A 25107-nucleotide genomic window follows, 5' to 3' on the forward strand; every position below is an offset into this window, starting at 1 on the left:
GAGAAAACACCATTCTCACATGAGACTGGCCCAGACAGATGGCTTGGTTGGGCCGGAGAAAAGAGCCCTCTCTGATCACTGATGTCTGGCATGGGAGCCCTGTGGCCCTGACAGCTGTGGCCCTCAGCTATGTGGCCCTCTGGCTATGTGGCCATCTGACTATGTGGCCCTGTGGCCCTGTGGCTATGTGGCCCTCTGGCTATGTGGCCCTCTGGCTATGTGGCTATGTGGCCCTGTGGCTATGTGGCCCTCTGGCTATGTGGCCCTCTGGCTATGTGGCCCTCTGTGTGGCTCTGTGGCTATGTGGCCCTCTGGGCCCTCTGGCTATGTGGCCCTCTGGCTATGTGGCCCTGTGGCTGGTATGTGGCCCTGTGACTATGTACCCTCTGGCTATGTGGCCCTGTGGCCCTGTGGCTATGTGGCTATGTGGCCCTGTGACTATGTGTACTACTGTGGCCCTGTGGACTATGTGGCCCTGTGGCTATGTGGCCCTGATGTGGCTATGTGGCCCTGTGGCTATGTGGCCCTGTGGCCCTGTGGCTATGTGGCCAGGGTGGCTATGTGGCCTGTGGCCCTAAGACTAGTGGCCCTGTGACTATGTGGCCCTGTGACTATGTGGCCCTGTGGCTATGTGGCCCTCTGGCTATGTGGCCCTCTGGCTATGTGGCCCTGTGGCTATGTGGCCCTGTGGCTATGTGGCTATGTGGCCCTCTGGCTATGTGGCCCTCTGGCTATGTGGCCCTGTGGCTATGTGGCCCTGTGGCTATGTGGCTATGTGGCCCTCTGGCTATGTGGCCCTCTGGCTATGTGGCCCTGTGGCTATGTGGCCCTGTGGGGGGGGGGGGGGGGCCTGATCCTAGATCAACACTCCTACTCTGAAAGGCTTGTGGCTATGTCGCCCTGTGGGGGGGCCACATAAGGCTTTTATGAATACAGGACCCCCCTACAGGATCTCAGTTACATGCACTATGTCATTGTTATTCTGTGTTCTGACACCTCCAACTAATCCGGTTATCATACAGGACAGAGAAACACCATTCTCACATGAGACTGGAGAGTCCCAGACAGAGATGCTGCTAATGCTTGGTTGGGCACGGAGAAAAGAGCCCTCTCTCCTCGGGAACAGATCGCTGATGTGAAAGCAGCTTGGCATGGGAGCCCTGTGGCCCTGTGGTCCTGTGGCTGTGGCCCTCTGGCTATGTGGCCCTCTGGCTATGTGGCTATGTGGCCCTGTGACTATGTGGCCCTGTGGCCCTGGTCATGTGGCCCTCTGGCTATGTGGCCCTCTGGCTATGTGGCTATGTGGCCCTGTGGCTGTGGCCCTCTGGCTATGTGGCCCTCTGGCTATGTGGCCCTGTGGCCCTGTGACCAGGCCTGTGACTATGTGGCCCTCTGGCTATGTGGGCCCTCTGGCTATGTGGCCCTCTGGCCCTGTGGCTATGTGGCTTGTGGCCTCTGGCCCTCTGGCTATGTGGCCCTCTGGCTAGACAGTGGCCCTGTGGCCCTGTGACTATGTGGCCCTGTGACTATGTGGCCCTGGCTATGTGGCCCTCTGGCTATGTGGCCCAGGCTATGTGGCCCTGTGGCTGTGTGGCTATGTGGCCCTGTGACTATGTGGCCCTGTGACTATGTGGCCCTCTGGCTATGTGGCCCTGGGCATGTGGCCCTGTGGCTATGTGGCCCTGTGGCTATGTGGCTATGTGGCCCTGTGGCTATGTGGCCCTGTGGCTATGTGGCCCTGTGGCCCTAAGACTATGTGGCCCTGTGGCTTCTGGGCCCAGAGAGGTTCTGGCTATGTGGCCCTGTGGCCCCTAAGACAGTGGCCCTGTGACTGTGTGGCCCTGTGACTATGTGGAGGTTCCTGTGGCTATGTGGCCCTCTGGCTATGTGGCCCTCTGGCTATGTACAGTGGTCATGTGGCCCTGTGGCTATGTGGCTGTGGCCCTCTGGCTATTGGCCCAGTCTGGCTATGTGGCCCTGTGGCTATGCCCTGTGGCTAAAAGGCTCAGACAAGTGGCTTTACTGTGGCCCTCTGGTTTGGCCCATAATCTTATAGTGGCCCTCTGGCTTTTGGCCCTGATAATAAATGGCCCTGGGGGGGGACCTGATCCTAGATCAACACTCCTGACTATGAAAGGCTTGTGGCTATGTGGCCCTGTGGGGGGGCCACATAAGGCTTTTATGAATACAGGACCCCCTACAGGATCTCAGTTACATGCACTATGTCATTGTTATTCTGTGTTCTGACACCTCCAACTAATCCGGTTATCATACAGGACAGAGAAACACCATTCTCACATGAGACTGGAGAGTCCCAGACAGAGATGCTGCTAATGCTTGGTTGGGCACAGAGAAAAGAGCCCTCTCTCTCGGGAACAGATCGCTGATGTGAAAGCAGCTTGGCATGGGAGCCCTGTGGCCCTGTGGCCCTGTGGCTATGGCCCTCTGGCTCTGGCTATGTGGCCCTCTGGCTATGTGGCTATGTGGCCCTGTGACTATGTGGCCCTGTGGCTATGTGGCCCTGTGGCTATGTGGCCCTCTGGCTATGTGGCCCTCTGGCTATGTGGCTATGTGGCCCTGTGGCTATGTGGCCCTCTGGCTATGTGGCCCTCTGGCTATGTGGCCCTGTGGCCCTGTGACTATGTGGCCCTGTGACTATGTGGCCCTCTGGCTATGTGGCCCTCTGGCTATGTGGCCCTCTGGCTATGTGGCCCTGTGGCTATGTGGCCCTGTGGCTATGTGGCTATGTGGCCCTGTGGCTATGTGGCCCTCTGGCTATGTGGCCCTCTGGCTATGTGGCCCTGTGGCCCTGTGACTATGTGGCCCTGTGGCTATGTGGCCCTCTGGCTATGTGGCCCTCTGGCTATGTGGCCCTGTGGCTATGTGGCTATGTGGCCCTGTGACTATGTGGCCCTGTGACTATGTGGCCCTCTGGCTATGTGGCCCTCTGGCTATGTGGCCCTGTGGCCCTGTGGCTATGTGGCCCTGTGGCTATGTGGCCCTGTGGCCCTAAGACTATGTGGCCCTGTGGCTATGTGGCCCTCTGGCTATGTGGCCCTGTGGCCCTAAGACTATGTGGCCCTGTGACTATGTGGCCCTGTGACTATGTGGCCCTGTGGCTATGTGGCCCTCTGGCTATGTGGCCCTCTGGCTATGTGGCCCTGTGGCCCTGTGACTATGTGGCCCTGTGACTATGTGGCCCTGTGGCAATGTGGCCCTGTGACTATGTGGCCCTCTGGCTATGTGGCCCTCTGGCTATGTGGCCCTCTGGCTATGTGGCCCTGTGGCTATGTGGCCCTGTGGCCCTGTGGCCCTGTGGCTATGTGGCCCTCTGGCTATGTGGCCCTGTGTGGGGGGGGTGACTATGTGGCTATGTGGCCCTCTGGCTATGTGGCCCTGTGGGGGGGTGACTATGTGGCCCTGTGGCTATGTGGCCCTGTGGCTATGTGGCCCTCTGGCTATGTGGCTATGTGGCCCTGTGGCTATGTGGCCCTCTGGCTATGTGGCCCTGTGGCTATGTGGCTATGTGGCCCTGTGGCTATGTAGCCCTGTGGCCCTAAGACTATGTGGCCCTGTGGCTATGTGGCCCTGTGGCTATGTGGCCCTCTGGCTATGTGGCCCTCTGGCTATGTGGCCCTGTGGCTATGTGGCCCTCTGGCTATGTGGCCCTCTGGCTATGTGGCCCTGTGGCTATGTGGCTATGTGGCCCTCTGGCTATGTGGCCCTGTGGCTATGTGGCCCTGTGACTATGTGGCCCTGTGGCCCTGTGGCTATGTGGCCCTGTGGCTATGTGGCCCTGTGGCTATGTGGCCCTCTGGCTATGTGGCCCTCTGGCTATGTGGCCCTGTGGCTATGTGGCCCTGTGGCTGAGCTAGTCTACCCTAGCTCTGAGTGTCTGAGTGTCTACCCTAGCTCTGAGTGTCTGAGTGTCTACCCTAGCTCTGAGTGTCTGAGTGTCTACCCTAGCTCTGAGTGTCTACCCTATCTCTGAGTGTCTGAGTGTCTACCCTAGCTCTGAGTGTCTGAGTGTCTACCCTAGCTCTGAGTGTCTGAGTGTCTACCCTAGCTCTGAGTGTCTGAGTGTCTACCCTAGCTCTGAGTGTCTGAGTGTCTACCCTAGCTCTGAGTGTCTGAGTGTCTACCCTAGCTCTGAGTGTCTGAGTGTCTACCCTAGCTCTGAGTGTCTGAGTGTCTACCCTAGCTCTGAGTTTGCAGGTAGCTTGTAGTTTTGAAGAATGTTTTATTTGTAATGATTATGAAAGGTGGATGTTGTTGCTACTTTATAAATCTTATCTACTGGATAAGGAAGTCTGCTACATGACAAACATGTATTTGTTTTATACAGAATTTAAAGAAAATGTTTTCCCCTTAGCCCCGCCAGAGAGAACACCGTGGGGTCAGAAGGAATTGATCTGGGGCAAGGATCCTGGCCCCTCCCACGGTCATGTGGGAGGGGCCAGAGAACGCCCGTCCACCTGGACCATCCACACCCCGCCCGCCTCCGCCAACTCCAAGACCTCCGAACACAGGCAAATGACCCAGGGAGCCGTCCGGCTTGCACCCCTCAACCCTCAGGTTGGTACCTCCTGTCTCACCCCTCAACCCCCAGGTTGGTACTTCCTGTCTCACCCCTCAACCCTCAGGTTGGTACCTCCTGTCTCACCCCTCAACCCCCAGGTTGGTACCTCCTGTCTCACCCCTCAACCCCCAGGTTGGTACCTCCTGTCTCACCCCTCAACCCTCAGGTTGGTACCTCCTGTCTCACCCCTCAACCCCCAGGTTGGTACCTCCTGTCTCACCCCTCAACCCTCAGGTTGGTACCTCCTGTCTCACCCCTCAACCCCCAGGTTGGTACCTCCTGTCTCACCCCTCAACCCCCAGGTTGGTACTTCCTGTCTCACCCCTCAACCCCCAGGTTGGTACCTCCTGTCTCACCCCTCAACCCCCAGGTTGGTACCTCCTGTCTCACCCCTCAACCCCCAGGTTGGTACCTCCTGTCTCACCCCTCAACCCCCAGGTTGGTACCTCCTGTCTCACCCCTCAACCCTCAGGTTGGTACCTCCTCTCTCACCCTCAACCCTCAGGTTGGTACCTCCTGTCTCACCCCTCAACCCCCAGGTTGGTACTTCCTGTCTCACCCCTCAACCCTCAGGTTGGTACCTCCTGTCTCACCCCTCAACCCCCAGGTTGGTACTTCCCTGTCTCACCCCTCAACCCCCAGGTTGGTACTTCCTGTCTCACCCCTCAACCCCCAGGTTGGTACCTCCTGTCTCACCCCTCAACCCCCAGGTTGGTACCTCCTGTCTCACCCCTCAACCCCCAGGTTGGTACCTCCTGTCTCACCCCTCAACCCCCAGGTTGGTACCTCCTGTCTCACCCCTCAACCCCCAGGTTGGTACCTCCTGTCTCACCCCTCAACCCTTAGGTTGGTACCTCCTGTCTCACCCCTCAACCCCCAGGTTGGTACCTCCTGTCTCACCCCTCAGCCCTCAGGTTGGTATCTCCTGTCTCACCCCTCAACCCCCAGGTTGGTACCTCCTGTCTCACCCCTCAAACCCCAGGTTGGTACCTCCTGTCTCACCCCTCAACCCTCAGGTTGGTACCTCCTGTCTCAACCCTCAGGTTGGTACCTCCTGTCTCACCCCTCAGGTTGGTACCTCCTGTCTCAACCCTCAGGTTGGTACCTCCTGTCTCACCCCTCAACCCCCAGGTTGGTACCTCCTGTCTCACCCCTCAACCCTCAGGTTGGTACCTCCTGTCTCACCCCTCAACCCTCAGGTTGGTACCTCCTGTCTCACCCCTCAACCCCCAGGTTGGTACCTCCTGTCTCACCCCTCAACCCCCAGGTTGGTACCTCCTGTCTCACCCCTCAACCCTCAGGTTGGTATCTCCTGTCTCACCCCTCACCCCTCAGGTTGGTACCTCCTGTCTCACCCCTCAACCCCTCAGGTTGGTACCTCCTGTCTCACCCCTCAACCCCCAGGTTGGTACCTCCTGTCTCACCCCTCAAACCCCAGGTTGGTACCTCCTGTCTCACCCCTCAACCCTCAGGTTGGTACCTCCTGTCTCAACCCTCAGGTTGGTACCTCCTGTCTCACCCCTCAGGTTGGTACCTCCTGTCTCACCCCTCAACCCCCAGGTTGGTACCTCCTGTCTCACCCCTCAACCCCCAGGGTACCTCCTATCTCACCCCTCAACCCTCAGGTTGGTACCTCCTGTCTCACCTCTCAACCCCAGGTTGGTACCTCCTGTCTCACCCTCAACCTTCAGGTTGGTACCTCCTGTCTCACCCCTCAACCCTCAGGTTGATACCTCCTGTCTCACCCCTCAACCCTCAGGTTGGTACCTCCTGTCTCACCCCTCAACCCTCAGGTTGGTACCTCCTGTCTCACCCCTCAACCCCCAGGTTGGTACCTCCTGTCTCACCCCTCAACCCTCAGGTTGGTATCTCCTGTCTCACCCCTCAACCCTCAGGTTGGTACCTCCTGTCTCACCCCTCAACCCCTCAGGTTGGTACCTCCTGTCTCACCCCTCAACCCCCAGGTTGGTACCTCCTGTCTCACCCCTCAAACCCCAGGTTGGTACCTCCTGTCCCACCCCTCAACCCTCAGGTTGGTACCTCCTGTCTCAACCCTCAGGTTGGTACCTCCTGTCTCACCCCTCAGGTTGGTACCTCCTGTCTCAACCCCCAGGTTGGTACCTCCTGTCTCACCCCTCAACCCTCAGGTTGGTACCTCCTGTCTCACCCTCAACCCTCAGGTTGGTACCTCCTGTCTCACCCCTCAACCCCCAGGTTGGTACTTCCTGTCTCACCACTCAACCCTCAGGTTGGTACCTCCTGTCTCACCCCTCAACCCCCAGGTTGGTACCTCCTGTCTCACCCCTCAACCCTCAGGTTGGTACCTCCTGTCTCACCCCTCAACCCTCAGGTTGGTACCTCCTGTCTCACCCCTCAACCCCCAGGTTGGTACCTCCTGTCTCACCCCTCAACCCTCAGGTTGGTATCTCCTGTCTCACCCCTCAACCCTCAGGTTGGTACCTCCTGTCTCACCCCTCAACCCCTCAGGTTGGTACCTCCTGTCTCACCCCTCAACCCCCAGGTTGGTACCTCCTGTCTCAACCCCCAGGTTGGTACCTCCTGTCTCACCCCTCAACCCTCAGGTTGGTACCTCCTGTCTCACCCTCAACCCTCAGGTTGGTACCTCCTGTCTCACCCCTCAACCCCCAGGTTGGTACTTCCTGTCTCACCACTCAACCCTCAGGTTGGTACCTCCTGTCTCACCCCTCAACCCCCAGGTTGGTACTTCCTGTCTCACCCCTCAACCCCCAGGTTGGTACTTCCTGTCTCACCCCTCAACCCCCAGGTTGGTACCTCCTGTCTCACCCCTCAACCCCCAGGTTGGTACCTCCTGTCTCACCCCTCAACCCCCAGGTTGGTACCTCCTGTCTCACCCCTCAACCCCCAGGTTGGTACCTCCTGTCTCACCCCTCAACCCCCAGGTTGGTACCTCCTGTCTCACCCCTCAACCCTTAGGTTGGTACCTCCTGTCTCACCCCTCAACCCCCAGGTTGGTATCTCCTGTCTCACCCCTCAACCCCCAGGTTGGTACCTCCTGTCTCACCCCTCAAACCCCAGGTTGGTACCTCCTGTCTCACCCCTCAACCCTCAGGTTGGTACCTCCTGTCTCAACCCTCAGGTTGGTACCTCCTGTCTCACCCCTCAGGTTGGTACCTCCTGTCTCAACCCTCAGGTTGGTACCTCCTGTCTCACCCCTCAACCCCCAGGTTGGTACCTCCTGTCTCACCCCTCAACCCTCAGGTTGGTACCTCCTGTCTCACCCCTCAACCCTCAGGTTGGTACCTCCTGTCTCACCCCTCAACCCTTAGGTTGGTACCTCCTGTCTCACCCCTCAACCCCCAGGTTGGTACCTCCTGTCTCAACCTCAGGTTGGTATCTCCTGTCTCACCCCTCACCCTCAGGTTGGTACCTCCTGTCTCACCCCTCAACCCCTCAGGTTGGTACCTCCTGTCTCACCCCTCAACCCCCAGGTTGGTACCTCCTGTCTCACCCCTCAAACCCCAGGTTGGTACCTCCTGTCTCACCCCTCAACCCTCAGTTTGGTACCTCCTGTCTCAACCCTCAGGTTGGTACCTCCTGTCTCACCCCTCAGGTTGGTACCTCCTGTCTCACCCCTCAACCCCCAGGTTGGTACCTCCTGTCTCACCCCTCAACCCCCAGGGTACCTCCTATCTCACCCCTCAACCCTCAGGTTGGTACCTCCTGTCTCACCTCTCAACCCCCAGGTTGGTACCTCCTGTCTCACCCCTCAACCTTCAGGTTGGTACCTCCTGTCTCACCCCTTAACCCTCAGGTTGATACCTCCTGTCTCACCCCTCAACCCTCAGGTTGGTACCTCCTGTCTCACCCCTCAACCCTCAGGTTGGTACCTCCTGTCTCACCCCTCAACCCTCAGGTTGGTACCTCCTGTCTCACCCCTCAACCCCCAGGTTGGTACCTCCTGTCTCACCCCTCAACCCTCAGGTTGGTATCTCCTGTCTCACCCCTCAACCCTCAGGTTGGTACCTCCTGTCTCACCCCTCAACCCCTCAGGTTGGTACCTCCTGTCTCACCCCTCAACCCCCAGGTTGGTACCTCCTGTCTCACCCCTCAAACCCCAGGTTGGTACCTCCTGTCCCACCCCTCAACCCTCAGGTTGGTACCTCCTGTCTCAACCCTCAGGTTGGTACCTCCTGTCTCACCCCTCAGGTTGGTACCTCCTGTCTCAACCCTCAGGTTGGTACCTCCTGTCTCAACCCTCAGGTTGGTACCTCCTGTCTCAACCCTCAGGTTGGTACCTCCTGTCTCACCCCTCAGGTTGGTACCTCCTGTCTCAACCCTCAGGTTGGTACCTCCTGTCTCACCCCTCAACCCTCAGGTTGGTACCTCCTGTCTCACCTCTCAACCCCCAGGTTGGTACCTCCTGTCTCACCCCTCAACCCTCAGGTTGGTACCTCCTGTCTCACCCCTCAACCCCCAGGTTGGTACCTCCTGTCTCACCCCTCAACCCCCAGGTTGGTACCTCCTGTCTCACCCCTCAACCCTCAGGTTGGTACCTCCTGTCTCACCCCTCAACCCCCAGGTTGGTACCTCCTGTCTCACCCCTCAACCCTCAGGTTGGTACCTCCTGTCTCACCCCTCAACCCCAGGTTGGTACCTCCTGTCTCACCCCTCAACCCCCAGGTTGGTATCTCCTGTCTCACCCCTCAACCCTCAGGTTGGTACCTCCTGTCTCACCCCTCAACCCCCAGGTTGGTACCTCCTGTCTCACCCCTCAACCCCCAGGTTGGTACCTCCTGTCTCACCCCTCAACCCCAGGTTGGTACCTCCTGTCTCACCCCTCAACCCCAGGTTGGTACCTCCTGTCTCACCCTTCAACCCCCAGGTTGGTACCTCCTGTCTCACCCCTCAACCCCCAGGTTGGTACCTCCTATCTCACCCCTCAACCCCCAGGTTGGTACCTCCTGTCTCACCCCTCAACCCCCAGGTTGGTACCTCCTGTCTCACCCCTCAACCCCCAGGTTGGTACCTCCTGTCTCACCCCTCAACCCCAGGTTGGTATCTCCTGTCTCACCCCTCAACCCTCAGGTTGGTATCTCCTGTCTCACCCTCAACCCCAGGTTGGTACCTCCTGTCTCACCCCTCAACCCCAGGTTGGTACCTCCTGTCTCACCCCTCAACCCCCAGGTTGGTACCTCCTGTCTCACCCCTCAACCCCCAGGTTGGTACCTCCTGTCTCACCCCTCAACCCCCAGGTTGGTACCTCCTGTCTCACCCTTCTACCCCCAGGTTGGTACCTCCTGTCTCACCCCTCAACCCCCAGGTTGGTACCTCCTATCTCACCCCTCAACCCCCAGGTTGGTACCTCCTGTCTCACCCCTCAACCCCCAGGTTGGTACCTCCTGTCTCACCCCTCAACCCCCAGGTTGGTACCTCCTGTCTCACCCCTCAACCCCCAGGTAACTAGCTTGGACCTCGTCTCTTGTGACTAGGGTTGCAAAATTCTATTTGTCACCAGAGTAAGGAAACTGTCCTTTTAAGAGACCTAAGCGAGATTTGCTACCACCTCGCAGCAAAACATTTTAGTGGCCCCGCTCTTGATGGTGGAGAGAGAATAAAACATTTTTTAAAGTTAATTATCTGCAATTTTGTCATGGGGCGTAGAGAAAATGTTTCAGTTTTAAAGCAATTTTTCTGCAATTCAACACATTTTTGCCGTGTTCAGATGTTTCGATGTTTCGATGTTCCTATGTTCAGATGTTCAGATGTTTCGATGTTCCGAAGTTCAGGTGTTCAGATGTTCAGATGTTCCGATGTTCAGATGTTCAGATGTTCCGATGTTCCGATGTTCAGGTGTTCAGATGTTCAGATGTTCAGATGTTCAGATGTTCCGATGTTCAGATGTTCAGATGTTCCGATGTTCAGATGTTCAGATGTTCAGATGTTCCGATGTTTCGATGTTGCTATGTTCAGATGTTCAGGTGTTCCGATGTTCCGATGTTCAGATGTTCAGGTGTTCAGATGTTCCGATGTTGCTATGTTCAGATGTTCAGGTGTTCCGATGTTCCGATGTTCAGATGTTCAGGTGTTCAGATGTTCAGATGTTCAGGTGTTCCGATGTTCAGATGTTCAGGTGTTCAGATGTTCCGGTGTTCAGATGTTCCGATGTTCCGATGTTTGCTTCTCTCTTCCATAATCCAGTAGTGTTTTGTCTCTCTCCAGTGTCTCCCTGCTCTGGCTTCCATATCCATCAGTAAGTTGTCCTTCACCATCCTGGAGGGCCACATCAACCCTATGGCCCCAGACTTCTGCCGCTTCAAGCAGCACTACTGTCTGTGCTGGGGCCTGCTGGTGGAGCTGTTGTCGGGGCTGGGGAGTCTTCTGAGGCGCTATGCTGTCCCCATGGCCAGGGTCGACGGAGAGAGGCTGGTACAGCTGGCACAGGTGGGTGGGGGTGACTGTGTGTGAGGTGGGTGGGGGTGACTGTGTGTGTGTGTGTGTGTGTGTGTGTGTGTGTGTGTGTGTGTGTGTGTGTGTGTGTGTGTGTGAGAGAGAGCTGTCCAGTGTTCCTTCTAAGCTGTGAGATTGAACTTCGCTCAATTTTACTAGTTTTCCCCTTTACAGAGTTTCCAACGTTTTCTTCTACTGTGGAAGTTGTGATGGAAATCAACATAATGTAAACCAATCTGACTACTTCAGATTTAGTCTGTGAATTTATTACCCAATCTGACTACTTAACCTAGTCTGTGAATTTATTACCCAATCTGACTACTTAACCTAGTCTGTGAATTTATTACCCAATCTGACTACTTAACCTAGTCTGTGAATTTATTACCCAATCTGACTACTTAACCTAGTCTGTGAATTTATTACCCAATCTGACTACTTAACCTAGTCTGTGAATTTATTACCCAATCTGACTACATCGGAGGAGGATTCTATTGCGTTGTGGTGAGTAGACGTGCTTGTTTTGAGATCGATGCACAGGACTACACGTGTTCTTATTCTTCACTAGTTAATTAAGCCCTAATGTTTTCAGACTTCTTGTGTAATGCAGGCCTACATGGAGCACCACACATCGGCTGCTACTGTAGGTTGAATGATAGAACAGCTATTTCCATGTTAAAATATTATGGGATGTTTTTTCTCCATTGTTTTTGATGGTAGGCCACTCTGGTAGGCTGTACATTATGATCAAATAGCCACAGTAGCCTACTTGACCACTGTTAATAAAACTGTAACTTAAAGTGGGCACAGCCTCAGTGTTCACAGTAAAATTGTAACTTAAAGCAGGTACAGCCTCAGTGTTCACAGTAAACCTGTAACTTAAAGCAGCTACAGCCTCAGTGTTCACAGTAAACCTGTAACTTAAAGCAGGTACAGCCTCAGTGTTCACAGTAAACCTGTAACTTAAAGCAGGTACAACCTCAGTGTTCACAGTAAACCTGTAACTTAAAGCAGGTACAGCCTCAGTGTTCACAGTAAACCTGTAACTTAAAGCAGGTACAGCCTCAGTGTTCACAGTAAAACTGTAACTTAAAGCAGGTACAGCCTCAGTGTTCACAGTAAAACTGTAACTTAAAGCAGCTACAGCCTCAGTGTTCATAAAACTGTAACTGGGTACAGTAAAGCAGCTACAGCCTCAGTGTTCACAGTAAAACTGTAACTTAAAGCAGGTACAGCCTCAGTGTTCACTGTAAAACTGTAACTTAAAGCGGCTACAGCCTCAGTGTTCACAGTAAAACTGTAACTTAAAGCAGGTACAGCCTCAGTGTTCACAGTAAAACTGTAACTTAAAGCAGGTACAGCCTCAGTGTTCACTGTAAAACTGTAACTTAAAGCGGCTACAGCCTCAGTGTTCACAGTAAAACTGTAACTTAGTGGGTACAGCCTCAGTGTTCACAGTAAAACTGTAACTTAGTGGGTACAGCCTCAGTGTTCACTGTAAAACTGTAACTTAAAGCGGCTACAGCCTCAGTGTTCACAGCAGAAGGTTTCATTGGCGCTCTCCCATTACGGATCACTGTCCCTGTTCTTCTCCAGGGCGGGGATCTGGACTGGGCCGTAGGAGGAGGAGGCAGTAGCTCGGTGGAGCGTCTCCTCTCGGTGATAGAGAACAGAGAGGAGGTTTGGGACCTGGTGCACCGACCAGGGCAGCGCTACCGGGGGGAAGGAGGCACGGAGGCTGCCGCGATACGGATCCAGAGCTGCTGGAGGCGCCACTGGGCCCGCAACGCCTACCTGCGCCACCGCCAGAGGAAGTGGGCGGCAGGGACCATCGCGATCTCCTGGCTGATGCACGCTCAACTGGGCCGCGTCAGGAAGAGCCTGCAGGAGAGCAAGAGGACACACCTAGATAACTACCGCATCAGGGGCCAGGTCTGTCTGTCCGTCCGTCTGTCTGTCATACCCAGATGCTCTCTCAGTCATATTACCCCTCTGACTGAGCAGAGAATCCTCTGTACCCTTGATAGTCTGACATCTCAGTTAAACGTCTGTTTTGATATAACAGCACTATGTACCTTCAGATGCTCTGTCTGTGTCTCTGTGTCTGTATCTCTGTGTCTGTATCTCTGTCTCTGTGTCTGTATCTCTGTCTGTGTCTCTGTCTGTCTGTGTCTCTGTCTGTCTGTGTCTCTGTCTGTCTGTGTCTCTGTCTGTGTCTCTGTCTGTGTCTCTGTCTGTGTCTGTGTCTCGGTCTGTATCTCTGTCTGTGTCTCTGTCTGTGTCTCTGTCTGTGTCTGTATCTCTGTGTCTCGGTCTGTATCTCTGTCTGTGTCTCTGTCTGTCTTTATCTCTGTCTCTGTGTCTGTCTGTGTCTGTATCTCTGTCTGTATCTCTGTGTCTGTATCTCTGTGTCTGTATCTCTGTGTCTGTCTGTGTCTGTGTCTGTCTGTCTGTGTCTGTCTGTGTCTGTATGTCTGTGTCTCGGTCTGTATCTCTGTCTCTGTGTCTGTGTCTCTGTCTGTGTCTGTATCTCTGTCTGTCTGTGTCTCTGTCTGTATCTCTGTCTGTCTGTGTCTCTGTCTGTATCTCTGTCTGTATCTCTGTCTGTCTGTGTCTCTGTCTGTCTGTGTCTCTGTCTGTGTCTGTGTCTGTCTGTGTCTGTGTCTGTCTGTCTGTGTCTGTCTGTCTGTGTCTGTATCTCTGTGTCTCGGTCTGTATCTCTGTCTCTGTGTCTGTATCTCTGTCTGTCTGTATCTCTGTCTGTCTGTGTCTCTGTCTGCCTGTGTCTCTGTCTGTCTGTGTCTCTGTCTGTGTCTCTGTCTGTCTGTGCCTGTGTCTGTCTGTCTGTCTGTCTGTCTGTGCCTGTGTCTGTGACTGTCTGTGACTGTCTGTGTCTCTGTCTGTGTCTGTCTGTGTCTCTGTCTGTCTGTGTCTGTGTCTCTGTCTGTGTCTCTGTCTGTCTGTGTCTGTGTCTCTGTCTGTCTGTGTCTCTGTCTGTGTCTCTGTCTGTCTGTGCCTGTGTCTGTCTGTGACTGTGTCTGTGACTCTGTCTGTGTCTGTCTGCGTCTCTGTCTGTCTGTGCCTGTGTCTGTGACTGTGTCTCTGTCTGTCTGTCTGTGTCTCTGTCTGTGTCTCTGTCTGTGTCTCTGTCTGTGTCTCTGTCTGTCTGTGTCTCTGTCTGTCTGTGTCTGTGTCTCTGTCTGTCTGTGTCTCTGTCTGTGTCTCTGTCTGTCTGTGACTGTGTCTGTCTGTGACTGTCTGTGACTGTCTGTGTCTCTGTCTGTGTCTGTCTGTGTCTCTGTCTGTTTGTATTTGTGTCTGTGCCTGTGTCTCTGTCTGTATCTGTGTCTGTGACTGTCTGTATCTCTGCCTGTGTCTCTGAATGTGTCGGTGTCTCTGTCTCTGTATGTGTCTGTATCTGTGTCTGTGACTCTGTCTGTGTCTCTGAATGTGTTGGTGTCTCTGTCTGTGTCTCTATCTCTGTCTCTGAATATGTCTGTGTTTCTGTCTGTGTCTCTGAATATGTCTGTGTTTCTGTCTGTGTCTCTGTACTTGTCACTGTCTGTGTCTCTATCTCTGTCTCTGTATGTGTCTCTGAATATGTCTGTGTTTCTGTCTGTGTCTCTGAATGTGTCTCTGTCCTTGTCCCTGTCCCTGTCTCTGTCTCTGAATGTGTCTCTGTCTCTGAATGTGTCTCTGTCTCTGAATGTGTCTGTGTCTCTGTATGTCTGTGTTTCTGTCTGTGTCTCTGAATGTGTCTGTGTCTCTGTCTCTGTCCCTATCTCTGTCTCTGAATGTGTCTGTGTCTCTGTCTGTGTCTCTGTCTGTGTCTCTGTCTCTGTCTGTGTCTCTGAATATGTCTGTGTCTCTGTCTGTGTCTCTGTCTGTGTCTCTGTCTGTGTCTCTGTCTGTGTCTCTGAATGTGTCTCTGTCTGTATCTGTGTCAGTGCATCATACCCATCTCTCTTGTCAGTCTGTCTCTGTGTCGTGACTTGACTTTTACATTCATCTGAAGACTGTTATTTATCTAATTAACTAAGTGTGTTTAATTGTTACCCGATTTAAATGAATCATGTAACAATGATCTCTTTATTTAACTTAGTCTGTCTCTGGGGGACACCATCTGAAGACTGTTATTTATCTAATTAAAGAGGTCCCTAATTAAACCCTAAAAGGTCTTTACCTATCACATCGGTAAACAGTCAATATCTCCCTAATTAAACCCTAAAAGGTCTTTACCTATCACATTTAAAGAGGTACGATCTCCCTAGTTAAACCCTAAAAGGTCTTTACCTATCACATTTAAAGAGGTACGATCTCCCTAGTTAAACCCTAAAAGGTCTTTACCTATCACATTTAAAGAGGTACGATCTCCCTAGTTAAACCCTAAAAGGTCTTTACCTATCACATCGGTAAACAGTCAATATCTCCCAAAAGGTCTTTAACTATCACATTTAAAGAGGTACGATCTCCCTAGTTAAACCCTAAAAGGTCTTTACCTATCACATTTAAAGAGGTACGATCTCCCTAATTAAACCCTAAAAGGTCTTTACCTATCACATTTAAAGAGGTACGATCTCCCTAGTTAAACCCTAAAAGGTCTTTACCTATCACATTTAAAGAGGTACGATCTCCCTAGTTAAACCCTAAAAGGTCTTTACCTATCACATTTAAAGAGGTACGATCTCCCTAGTTAAACCCTAAAAGGTCTTTACCTATCACATTTAAAGAGGTACGATCTCCCTAGTTAAACCCTAAAAGGTCTTTACCTATCACATCGGTAAACAGTCAATTTATGTATCATAACCTCGTATCATATCATCATTCTGAACAGTTGTAACCTCCTTGCATCTGGAAAAAAAAACAGCCTTCATTACTACACAAATTGGTTTAATTATTTATTTACTACCTAATTACAGTGCCTTTGCAAAAGTATTCATCCCCCTTGGCATTTTTTTCCTTTTTTGTTGCATTTCAACCTGTAATTTAAATGGATGTTTATTTGGGTTGTAATGTAATGTAATGGACGTACACGAAATAGTCCAAACTGTGGAAGTGAAATGAAAAACATGACTGAAAAATATGGAAAAGTGATGCAAGCGTGCAAACCATAAGATCTGGTGGACTTTATTTAAGTGTCACATGATCTGTCACATGATCTCAGTATATATATATATATATATGTTCTGAAAGGCCCCAGAGTCTGTAATACTACTAAGCAAGGGGCACCACCAAGCAAGAGGCACCATGAAGACCAAGGAGCTCTCCAAACAGGTCAGGGACAAAGTTGTGGAGAAGTACAGATCAGGGTTGGGTTATAAAAAAATATCTGACATTTTTAACATCTCACAGAGCACCAATTAAATCCATTGTTAAAAAATGCAAAGAATATGGCACCACAACGAACCTGCCAAGAGAGGACCGCCCACCAAAACTCATGGACCAGGCAAGGAGGGCATTAATCCGAGAGGAAACAAAGAGACCAAAGATAACGCTGAAGGAGCTGCAAAACTCCACAACGGAGATTGGAGTATCTGTCAATAGGACCAGTTTAAACCGTACACTCCACAGAGCTGGGCTTTACAGAAGAGTGGCCAGAAAAAAGCCATTGCTTAAAGAAAAAAATAAGCAAACACGTTTGGTGTTCGCCAAAAGGCATATGGGAGACTCCCCAAACATATGGAAGAAGGTACTCTGGTCAGATGAGACTAACATTTTTGGGCCATCAACGAAAACGCGATGTCTGACGCAAACCCAACTCCTCTCATCACCCCGAGACCACCATCCTCACAGTGAAGCATGGTGGTGGCAGCATCATGCTGTGGGGATGTTTTTCATCAGCAGAGACTGGGAAACTGGTCAGAATTGAAGGGATGATGGATGGCGCTAAATACAGGGAAATTCTTGAAGAAAACCTGTTTCAGTCTTCCAGAGATTTGAGACTGGGACGGAGGTTCGCCTTCCAGCAGGACAATGACCCTAAGCAGGACAAAGGACAATGACCCTATACTGCTAAAGCAACATTCGAGTGGTTTAAGGGGAAACATGTAAATGTCTTGGAATGGCCTAGTCAAAGCCCAGACCTCAATCCAATTGAGAATATGTGGTATGACTTAGATTGCTGTACACCAGTGGAACCCATCCAACTTGAAGGAGCTGGAGCAGTTTTGCCTTGAAGAATGGGCATAAATCCCAGTAGCTAGATGTGCCAAGCTTATAGAAACATACCCCAAGAGACTTGCAGCTGTAATTGCTGCAAAACGTGGCTGTACAAAGTATTGACATTGGAAGGGGTGAATAGTTATGCACGCTCAAGTTTTCAGTTTTTTTTTGTCTTACTTCTTGTTTGCTTCACAATAAAAAATAATTTGCATTTTCAAAGTGGTAGGCATGTTGTGTAAATGAAATGATACAAACCCCCCCCCCAAAAAATCTATTTTAATTTCAGGTTGTAAGAAAACAAAATAGGAAAAATACCAAGGGGGTGAATACTTTCACAAGCCACTGTAAATGGGAACACAGGCTAAACACACACACTCTGAATCGGTTATCGACTTGAGACTTAATCCGTTGAAAACAGATCCCTAGCGGAATGACAACATAACGGTTATCGACTTTTTATTTTTATTAATTTTTATTTTATTTCACCTTTATTTAACCAGGTAGGCTAGTTGAGAACAAGTTCTCATTTGCAACTGCGACCTGGCCAAGATAAAGCATAGCAGTGTGAGCAGACAACACAGAGTTACACATGGAGTAAACAATTAACAAGTCAATAACACAGTAGAAAAAAAAGGGGGGGGGGGTCTATATACAATGTGTGCAAAAGGCATGAGGAGGTAGGCGAATAATTACAATTTTGCAGATTAACACTGGAGTGATAAATGATCAGATGGTCATGTACAGGTAGAGATATTGGTGTGCAAAAGAGCAGAAAAGTAAATAAATAAAAACAGTATGGGGATGAGGTAGGTGAAAATGGGTGGGCTATTTACCAATGGACTATGTACAGCTGCAGCGATCGGTTAGCTGCTCAGACTTGACTTAATCCGTTGAAAACAGATCCCTAGCGGAATGACAACAAAATGGACACTCGTTAAAGAAGAGAGAGAGAGAGAGGGACAGAGACACTTAACATTGCCACATTCAGAAACTACTCTCACCTACAATGACCATTAACTTTGCACTCGATCCGCCGCCCGCTTTGAGCAAGAAATCATATATGTGTTTACGTGAAATGCCTGGTTTTGCTGGGCATCTCTCAGTGAATGGGGCAGTCTTTTTACGGCATGCTTGTAAGGCTCTGATTGTGTGAAATGGTTCCAACAACTCTTCTACTGTTGTCCTTGTTCATAGTTGTTCAGTATCCGGTGACTTGTCGTGTTGTCCTGAACAGAACTACAGAGTTAATTTTCCTTCCATTCGCTCTTGAAGATGCTTCTTTGAAGATAGGCTAGCCAACCATATCGATGGTTCCCCAATGGGATGATGAGAGTATCGTAATACAATGGTTTGAGCAGAGTAACAGGGTGGTCCTACTTAAATTTCCTTTCGAAGATACTTTACTTAGGACAGCTAATCAGCCGTACCAGTGATTGTCCGGGAGGTGAGGTTATCATCTCCACCTCGTGTTGAGGTTCAAAGTTCAACCGATTTTAAACGCACAGCTACAGCTTCACGATTTTCTGATCTAATGTGATCACTTCATAACCCACGAAAGGGGCGGTTCCGGCAGGCATGCACGCTCCCTGATCTCACTCTGGGGGCGGTGATTACTCACTGTGCGAAAGTTATGGAAAACAATTCTCTTCTATAAATCATATCCCACTTTTAACAAAAAAAACTTTAATCGTTTTCCATATTACATGCACAAACCCATAGTATGGAAACCATCATCCATATAATAGGTATACTTTCCAAGTTACAGTATTTCCTTCATAACATTTTTAATGACATCACAAAATAACAAACAAAATGATCGCCTCTGACCATTCCCCGCGTTCTACGTTAGAAATATTGCTCCAGTGTTTGCGTTTTGAAACGTGTTAAGAGTTTCAGTGGGCAAAAAGGTCTGTTGAGACAAAGCACATTCCTTTGGTGAATTTGGAGAGCACGGGCCTGGAGAGCACGGGCCTGGAGAGCACGGGCCTGGAGAACACGGGCCTGGAGAGCACGGGCCTGGAGAGCACGGGCCTGGAGAGCACGGGCCTGGCTTTTTCCCATTGATTTACAACAGGACGTAGGTTGTTAATCTCCACTAGTCATTTCCTTCCCCCTCTACGGGAAAAATGGGGTCTGATTGAAGTTATTCATTGCAAAATAGATCTGACCTATTTGGATTCTCGCTATTTGGATTCTCATGACACCTGTCGTCTTGGTTGTAACATCTTCATGTACTCAGCCTGTGTGTGTGTGTGTGTGTGTGTGTGTGTGTCCAGGACAGTCGCATCACCGATCTATGTTCCTCTTGTCCTCCTCCAGTATCTGTCAGCCAACTGGAAACACATCCAGGCTTCCAGAAGGACCATCATACACATCCCATCATTAGGTAGGTATCTCTCACACAGACACATCTCATCATTAGGTAGGTCTCCCTCACACAGACACATCCCATCATTAGGTAGGTCTCCCTCACACAGACACATCCCATCATTAGGTAGGTCTCCCTCACACAGACACATCCCATCATTAGGTAGGTAGGTCTCCCTCACACAGACACATACCATCATTAGGTAGGTCTCCCTCACACAGACACATCCCATCATTAGGTAGGTCTCCCTCACACAGACACATCCCATCATTAGGTAGGTAGGTCTCCCTCACACAGACACATACCATCATTAGGTAGGTCTCCCTCACACAGACACATACCATCATTAGGTAGGTAGGTCTCCCTCACACAGACACATACCATTATTAGGTAGGTAGGTCTCCCTCACACAGACACATCCCATCATTAGGTAGGTATCTCTCACACAGACACATCTCATCATTAGGTAGGTCTCCCTCATTAGGTAGGTCTCCCTCATTAGGTAGGTCTCCCTCATACAGACACATCCCATCATTAGGTAGGTCTCCCTCACACAGACACATCCCATCATTAGGTAGGTCTCCCTCACACAGACACATCTCATCATTAGGTAGGTATCTCTCACACAGACACATCTCATCATTAGGTAGGTATCTCTCACACAGACACATCCCATCATTAGGTAGGTAGGTATCTCTCACACAGACACGTCCCATCATTAGGTAGGTATCTCTCACACAGACACGTCCCATCATTAGGTAGGTATCTCTCACAAAGACACGTACCATCATTAGGTAGGTATCTCTCACACAGACACGTCCCATCATTAGGTAGGTATCTCTCACACAGACACATCCCATCATTAGGTAGGTATCTCTCACACAGACACATCCCATCATTAGGTAGGTATCTCTCACACAGACACATCTCATCATTAGGTAGGTCTCCCTCATACAGACACATCCCATCATTAGGTAGGTCTCCCTCACACAAACACATCTCATCATTAGGTAGGTCTCCCTCACACAAACACATCTCATCATTAGGTAGGTATCTCTCACACAGACACATCCCATCATTAGGTAGGTAGGTCTCCCTCACACAGACACATCCCATCATTAGGTAGGTAGGTCTCTCTCACACAGACACATCTCATCATTAGGTAGGTATCCCTCACACAGACACATCTCATCATTAGGTAGGTCTCCCTCACACAAACACATCTCATCATTAGGTAGGTCTCCCTCACACAAACACATCCCATCATTAGGTAGGTATCTCTCACACAGACACATCTCATCATTAGGTAGGTAGGTATCTCTCACACAGACACATCTCATCATTAGGTAGGTATCTCTCACACGGACACATCCATCATTAGGTAGGTATCTCTCACACGGACACATCCATCATTAGGTAGGTATCTCTCACACAGACACATCCCATCATTAGGTAGGTCTCTCTCACACAGACACGTCCCATCATTAGGTAGGTATCTCTCACACAGACACATCCCATCATTAGGTAGGTCTCCCTCACACAGACACGTCCCATCATTAGGTAGGTAGGTCTCCCTCACACAGACACATACCATCATTAGGTAGGTAGGTCTCCCTCACACAGACACATCCCATCATTAGGTAGGTATCTCTCACACAGACACATCCCATCATTAGGTAGGTATCTCTCACACAGACACATCCCATCATTAGGAAGGTATCTCTCACACAGACACATCCCATCATTAGGTAGGTAGGTATCTCTCACACAGACACATCTCATCATTAGGTAGGTAGGTCTCTCTCACACAGACACATCTCATCATTAGGTAGGTATCCCTCACACAGACACATCTCATCATTAGGTAGGTCTCCCTCACACAAACACATCTCATCATTAGGTAGGTCTCCCTCACACAAACACATCCCATCATTAGGTAGGTATCTCTCATACAGACACATCCCATCATTAGGTAGGTCTCCCTCACACAAACACATCTCATCATTAGGTAGGTCTCTCTCACACAGACACATCCCATCATTAGGTAGGTATCTCTCACACAGACACATCTCATCATTAGGTAGGTCTCCCTCATTAGGTAGGTCTCCCTCATTAGGTAGGTCTCCCTCATACAGACACATCCCATCATTAGGTAGGTCTCCCTCACACAGACACATCCCATCATTAGGTAGGTCTCCCTCACACAGACACATCTCATCATTAGGTAGGTATCTCTCACACAGACACATCTCATCATTAGGTAGGTAGGTATCTCTCACACAGACACGTCCCATCATTAGGTAGGTATCTCTCACACAGACACATCCTATCATTAGGTAGGTAGGTATCTCTCACACAGACACATCTCATCATTAGGTAGGTATCTCTCACACAGACACATCCTATCATTAGGTAGGTAGGTCTCCCTCACACAGACACATCCCATCATTAGGTAGGTCTCCCTCACACAGACACATCTCATCATTAGGTAGGTATCTCTCACACAGACACATCCTATCATTAGGTAGGTAGGTATCTCTCACACAGACACGTCCCATCATTAGGTAGGTATCTCTCACACAGACACGTCCCATCATTAGGTAGGTATCTCTCACACAGACATGTACCATCATTAGGTAGGTATCTCTCACACAGACACGTCCCATCATTAGGTAGGTATCTCTCACACAGACACGTCCCATCATTAGGTAGGTATCTCTCACACAGACACATCCCATCATTAGGTAGGTATCTCTCACACAGACACATCCCATCATTAGGAAGCTATCTCTCACACAGACACATCCCATCATTAGGTAGGTAGGTATCTCTCACACAGACACATCCCATCATTAGGTAGGTAGGTCTCTCTCACACAGACACATCTCATCATTAGGTAGGTCTCCCTCATACAGACACATCCCATCATTAGCTAGGTCTCCCTCACACAAACACATCTCATCATTAGGTAGGTCTCTCTCACACAAACACATCTCATCATTAGGTAGGTATCTCTCACACAGACACATCCCATCATTAGGTAGGTAGGTCTCCCTCACACAGACACATCCCATCATTAGGTAGGTAGGTCTCTCTCACACAGACACATCTCATCATTAGGTAGGTATCCCTCACACAGACACATCTCATCATTAGGTAGGTCTCCCTCACACAAACACATCTCATCATTAGGTAGGTCTCCCTCACACAGACACATCCCATCATTAGGTAGGTATCTCTCACACAGACACATCTCATCATTAGGTAGGTATCTCTCACACGGACACATCCATCATTAGGTAGGTATCTCTCACACAGACACATCTCATCATTAGGTAGGTAGGTATCTCTCACACAGACACATCCCATCATTAGGTAGGTCTCTCTCACACAGACACGTCCCATCATTAGGTAGGTATCTCTCACACAGACACATCCCATCATTAGGTAGGTCTCTCTCACACAGACACGTCCCATCATTAGGTAGGTCTCCCTCACACAGACACGTCCCATCATTAGGTAGGTAGGTCTCTCTCACACAGACACATACCATCATTAGGTAGGTAGGTATCTCTCACAGAGACACATCCCATCATTAGGTAGGTAGGTATCTCTCACACAGACACATCTCATCATTAGGTAGGTCTCCCTCACACAGACACATCTCATCATTAGGTAGGTATCTCACACAGACACATCCCATCATTAGATAGGTAGGTATCTCTCACACAGACACATCCCATCATTAGGTAGGTATCTGTCACACAGACACATCTCATCATTAGGTAGGTATCTCTCACACAGACACGTCCCATCATTAGGTAGGTCTCCCTCACACAGACACGTCCCATCATTAGGTAGGTAAGTCTCCCTCACACAGACACATCTCATCATTAGGTAGGTATCTCTCACACAGACACATCTCATCATTAGGTAGGTATCTCTCACACAGACACATCCCATCATTAGGTAGGTATCTCTCACACAGACACGTACCATCATTAGGTAGGTAGGTCTCTCTCACACAGACACATCCCATCATTAGGTAGGTCTCCCTCACACAGACACATCCCTTCATTAGGTAGGTATCTCTCACACAGACACATCCCATCATTAGGTAGGTATCTCTCACACAGACACATCCCATCATTAGGTAGGTAGGTCTCTCTCACACAGACACATCTCATCATTAGGTAGGTCTCTCTCACAGAGACGCACCCATCATTAGGTAGGTATCTCTCACACAGACACATCCCATCATTAGGTAGGTATCTCTCACACAGACACATCTCATCATTAGGTAGGTAGGTCTCCCTCACACAGACACATCTCATCATTAGGTAGGTCTCCCTCACACAGACACATACCATCATTAGGTAGGTAGGTCTCCCTCACACAGACACATCTCATCATTAGGTAGGTCTCTCTCACACAGACACATCTCATCATTAGGTAGGTAGGTCTCCCTCACACAGACACATCCCATCATTAGGTAGGTAGGTCTCCCTCACACAGACACATCTCATCATTAGGTAGGTCTCTCTCACACAGACACATCTCATCATTAGGTAGGTAGGTCTCCCTCACACAGACACATCCCATCATTAGGTAGGTCTCCCTCACACAGATACATCTCATCATTAGGTAGGTAGGTCTCCCTCACACAGACACATCTCATCATTAGGTAGGTATCTCTCACACAGACACATCCCATCATTAGGTAGGTCTCCCTCACACAGACACATCCCATCATTAGGTAGGTATCTCTCACACAGACACATCTCATCATTAGGTAGGTAGGTATCTCTCACACAGACACATCTCATCATTAGGTAGGTATCTCTCACACAGACACATCTCATCATTAGGTAGGTATCTCTCACACAGACACATCCATCATTAGGTAGGTATCTCTCACACAGACACATCTCATCATTAGGTAGGTATCTCTCACACAGACACATCTCATCATTAGGTAGGTCTCCCTCACACAGACACACCCCATCATTAGGTAGGTCTCCCTCACACAGACACATCTCATCATTAGGTAGGTAGGTCTCCCTCACACAGACACATCTTATCAATAGGTAGGTAGGTCTCCCTCACACAGACACATCTCATCATTAGGTAGGTAGGTCTCCCTCACACAGACACATCTCATCATTAGGTAGGTAGGTCTCCCTCACACAGACACATCTCATCATTAGGTAGGTAGGTCTCTCTCACACAGACACATCCCATCATTAGGTAGGTCTCCCTCACACAGTCACATACCATAATTAGGTAGGTAGGTCTCTCTCACACAGACACATCCCATCATTAGGTAGGTAGGTCTCCCTCACACAGACACATCTCATCATTAGGTAGGTAGGTCTCACACAGACACATCTCATCATTAGGTAGGTCTCCCTCACACAGACACATCCATCATTAGGTAGGTAGGTCTCACACAGACACATCTCATCATTAGGTAGGTCTCCCTCACACAGACACATCCATCATTAGGTAGGTATCTCTCACACAGACACATCTCATCATTAGGTAGGTAGGTATCTCTCACACAGACACATAC

The 25107-nt window shown here is 50.3% G+C and overlaps 1 protein-coding gene across 1 annotated transcript in view; it reads left to right on the forward strand.

Annotated features, from left to right (window-relative positions):
• iqch (IQ motif containing H) overlaps window positions 1-25107 on the forward strand; it is a 245774-nt gene that overhangs the window by 47282 nt on the left and 173385 nt on the right. Inside the window, exons 8-11 of the mRNA XM_065002854.1 lie at window positions 4373-4575; window positions 10781-11002; window positions 12602-12937; window positions 19487-19553. Of these exons, the coding sequence (XP_064858926.1) occupies window positions 4373-4575; window positions 10781-11002; window positions 12602-12937; window positions 19487-19553 (828 nt within the window). The remainder of the gene's footprint in view (window positions 1-4372; window positions 4576-10780; window positions 11003-12601; window positions 12938-19486; window positions 19554-25107) is intronic.

The sequence above is a fragment of the Oncorhynchus nerka genome, linkage group LG17 (assembly GCF_034236695.1).
Source record: "Oncorhynchus nerka isolate Pitt River linkage group LG17, Oner_Uvic_2.0, whole genome shotgun sequence".
NCBI classification, from domain to species: domain Eukaryota; kingdom Metazoa; phylum Chordata; class Actinopteri; order Salmoniformes; family Salmonidae; genus Oncorhynchus; species Oncorhynchus nerka.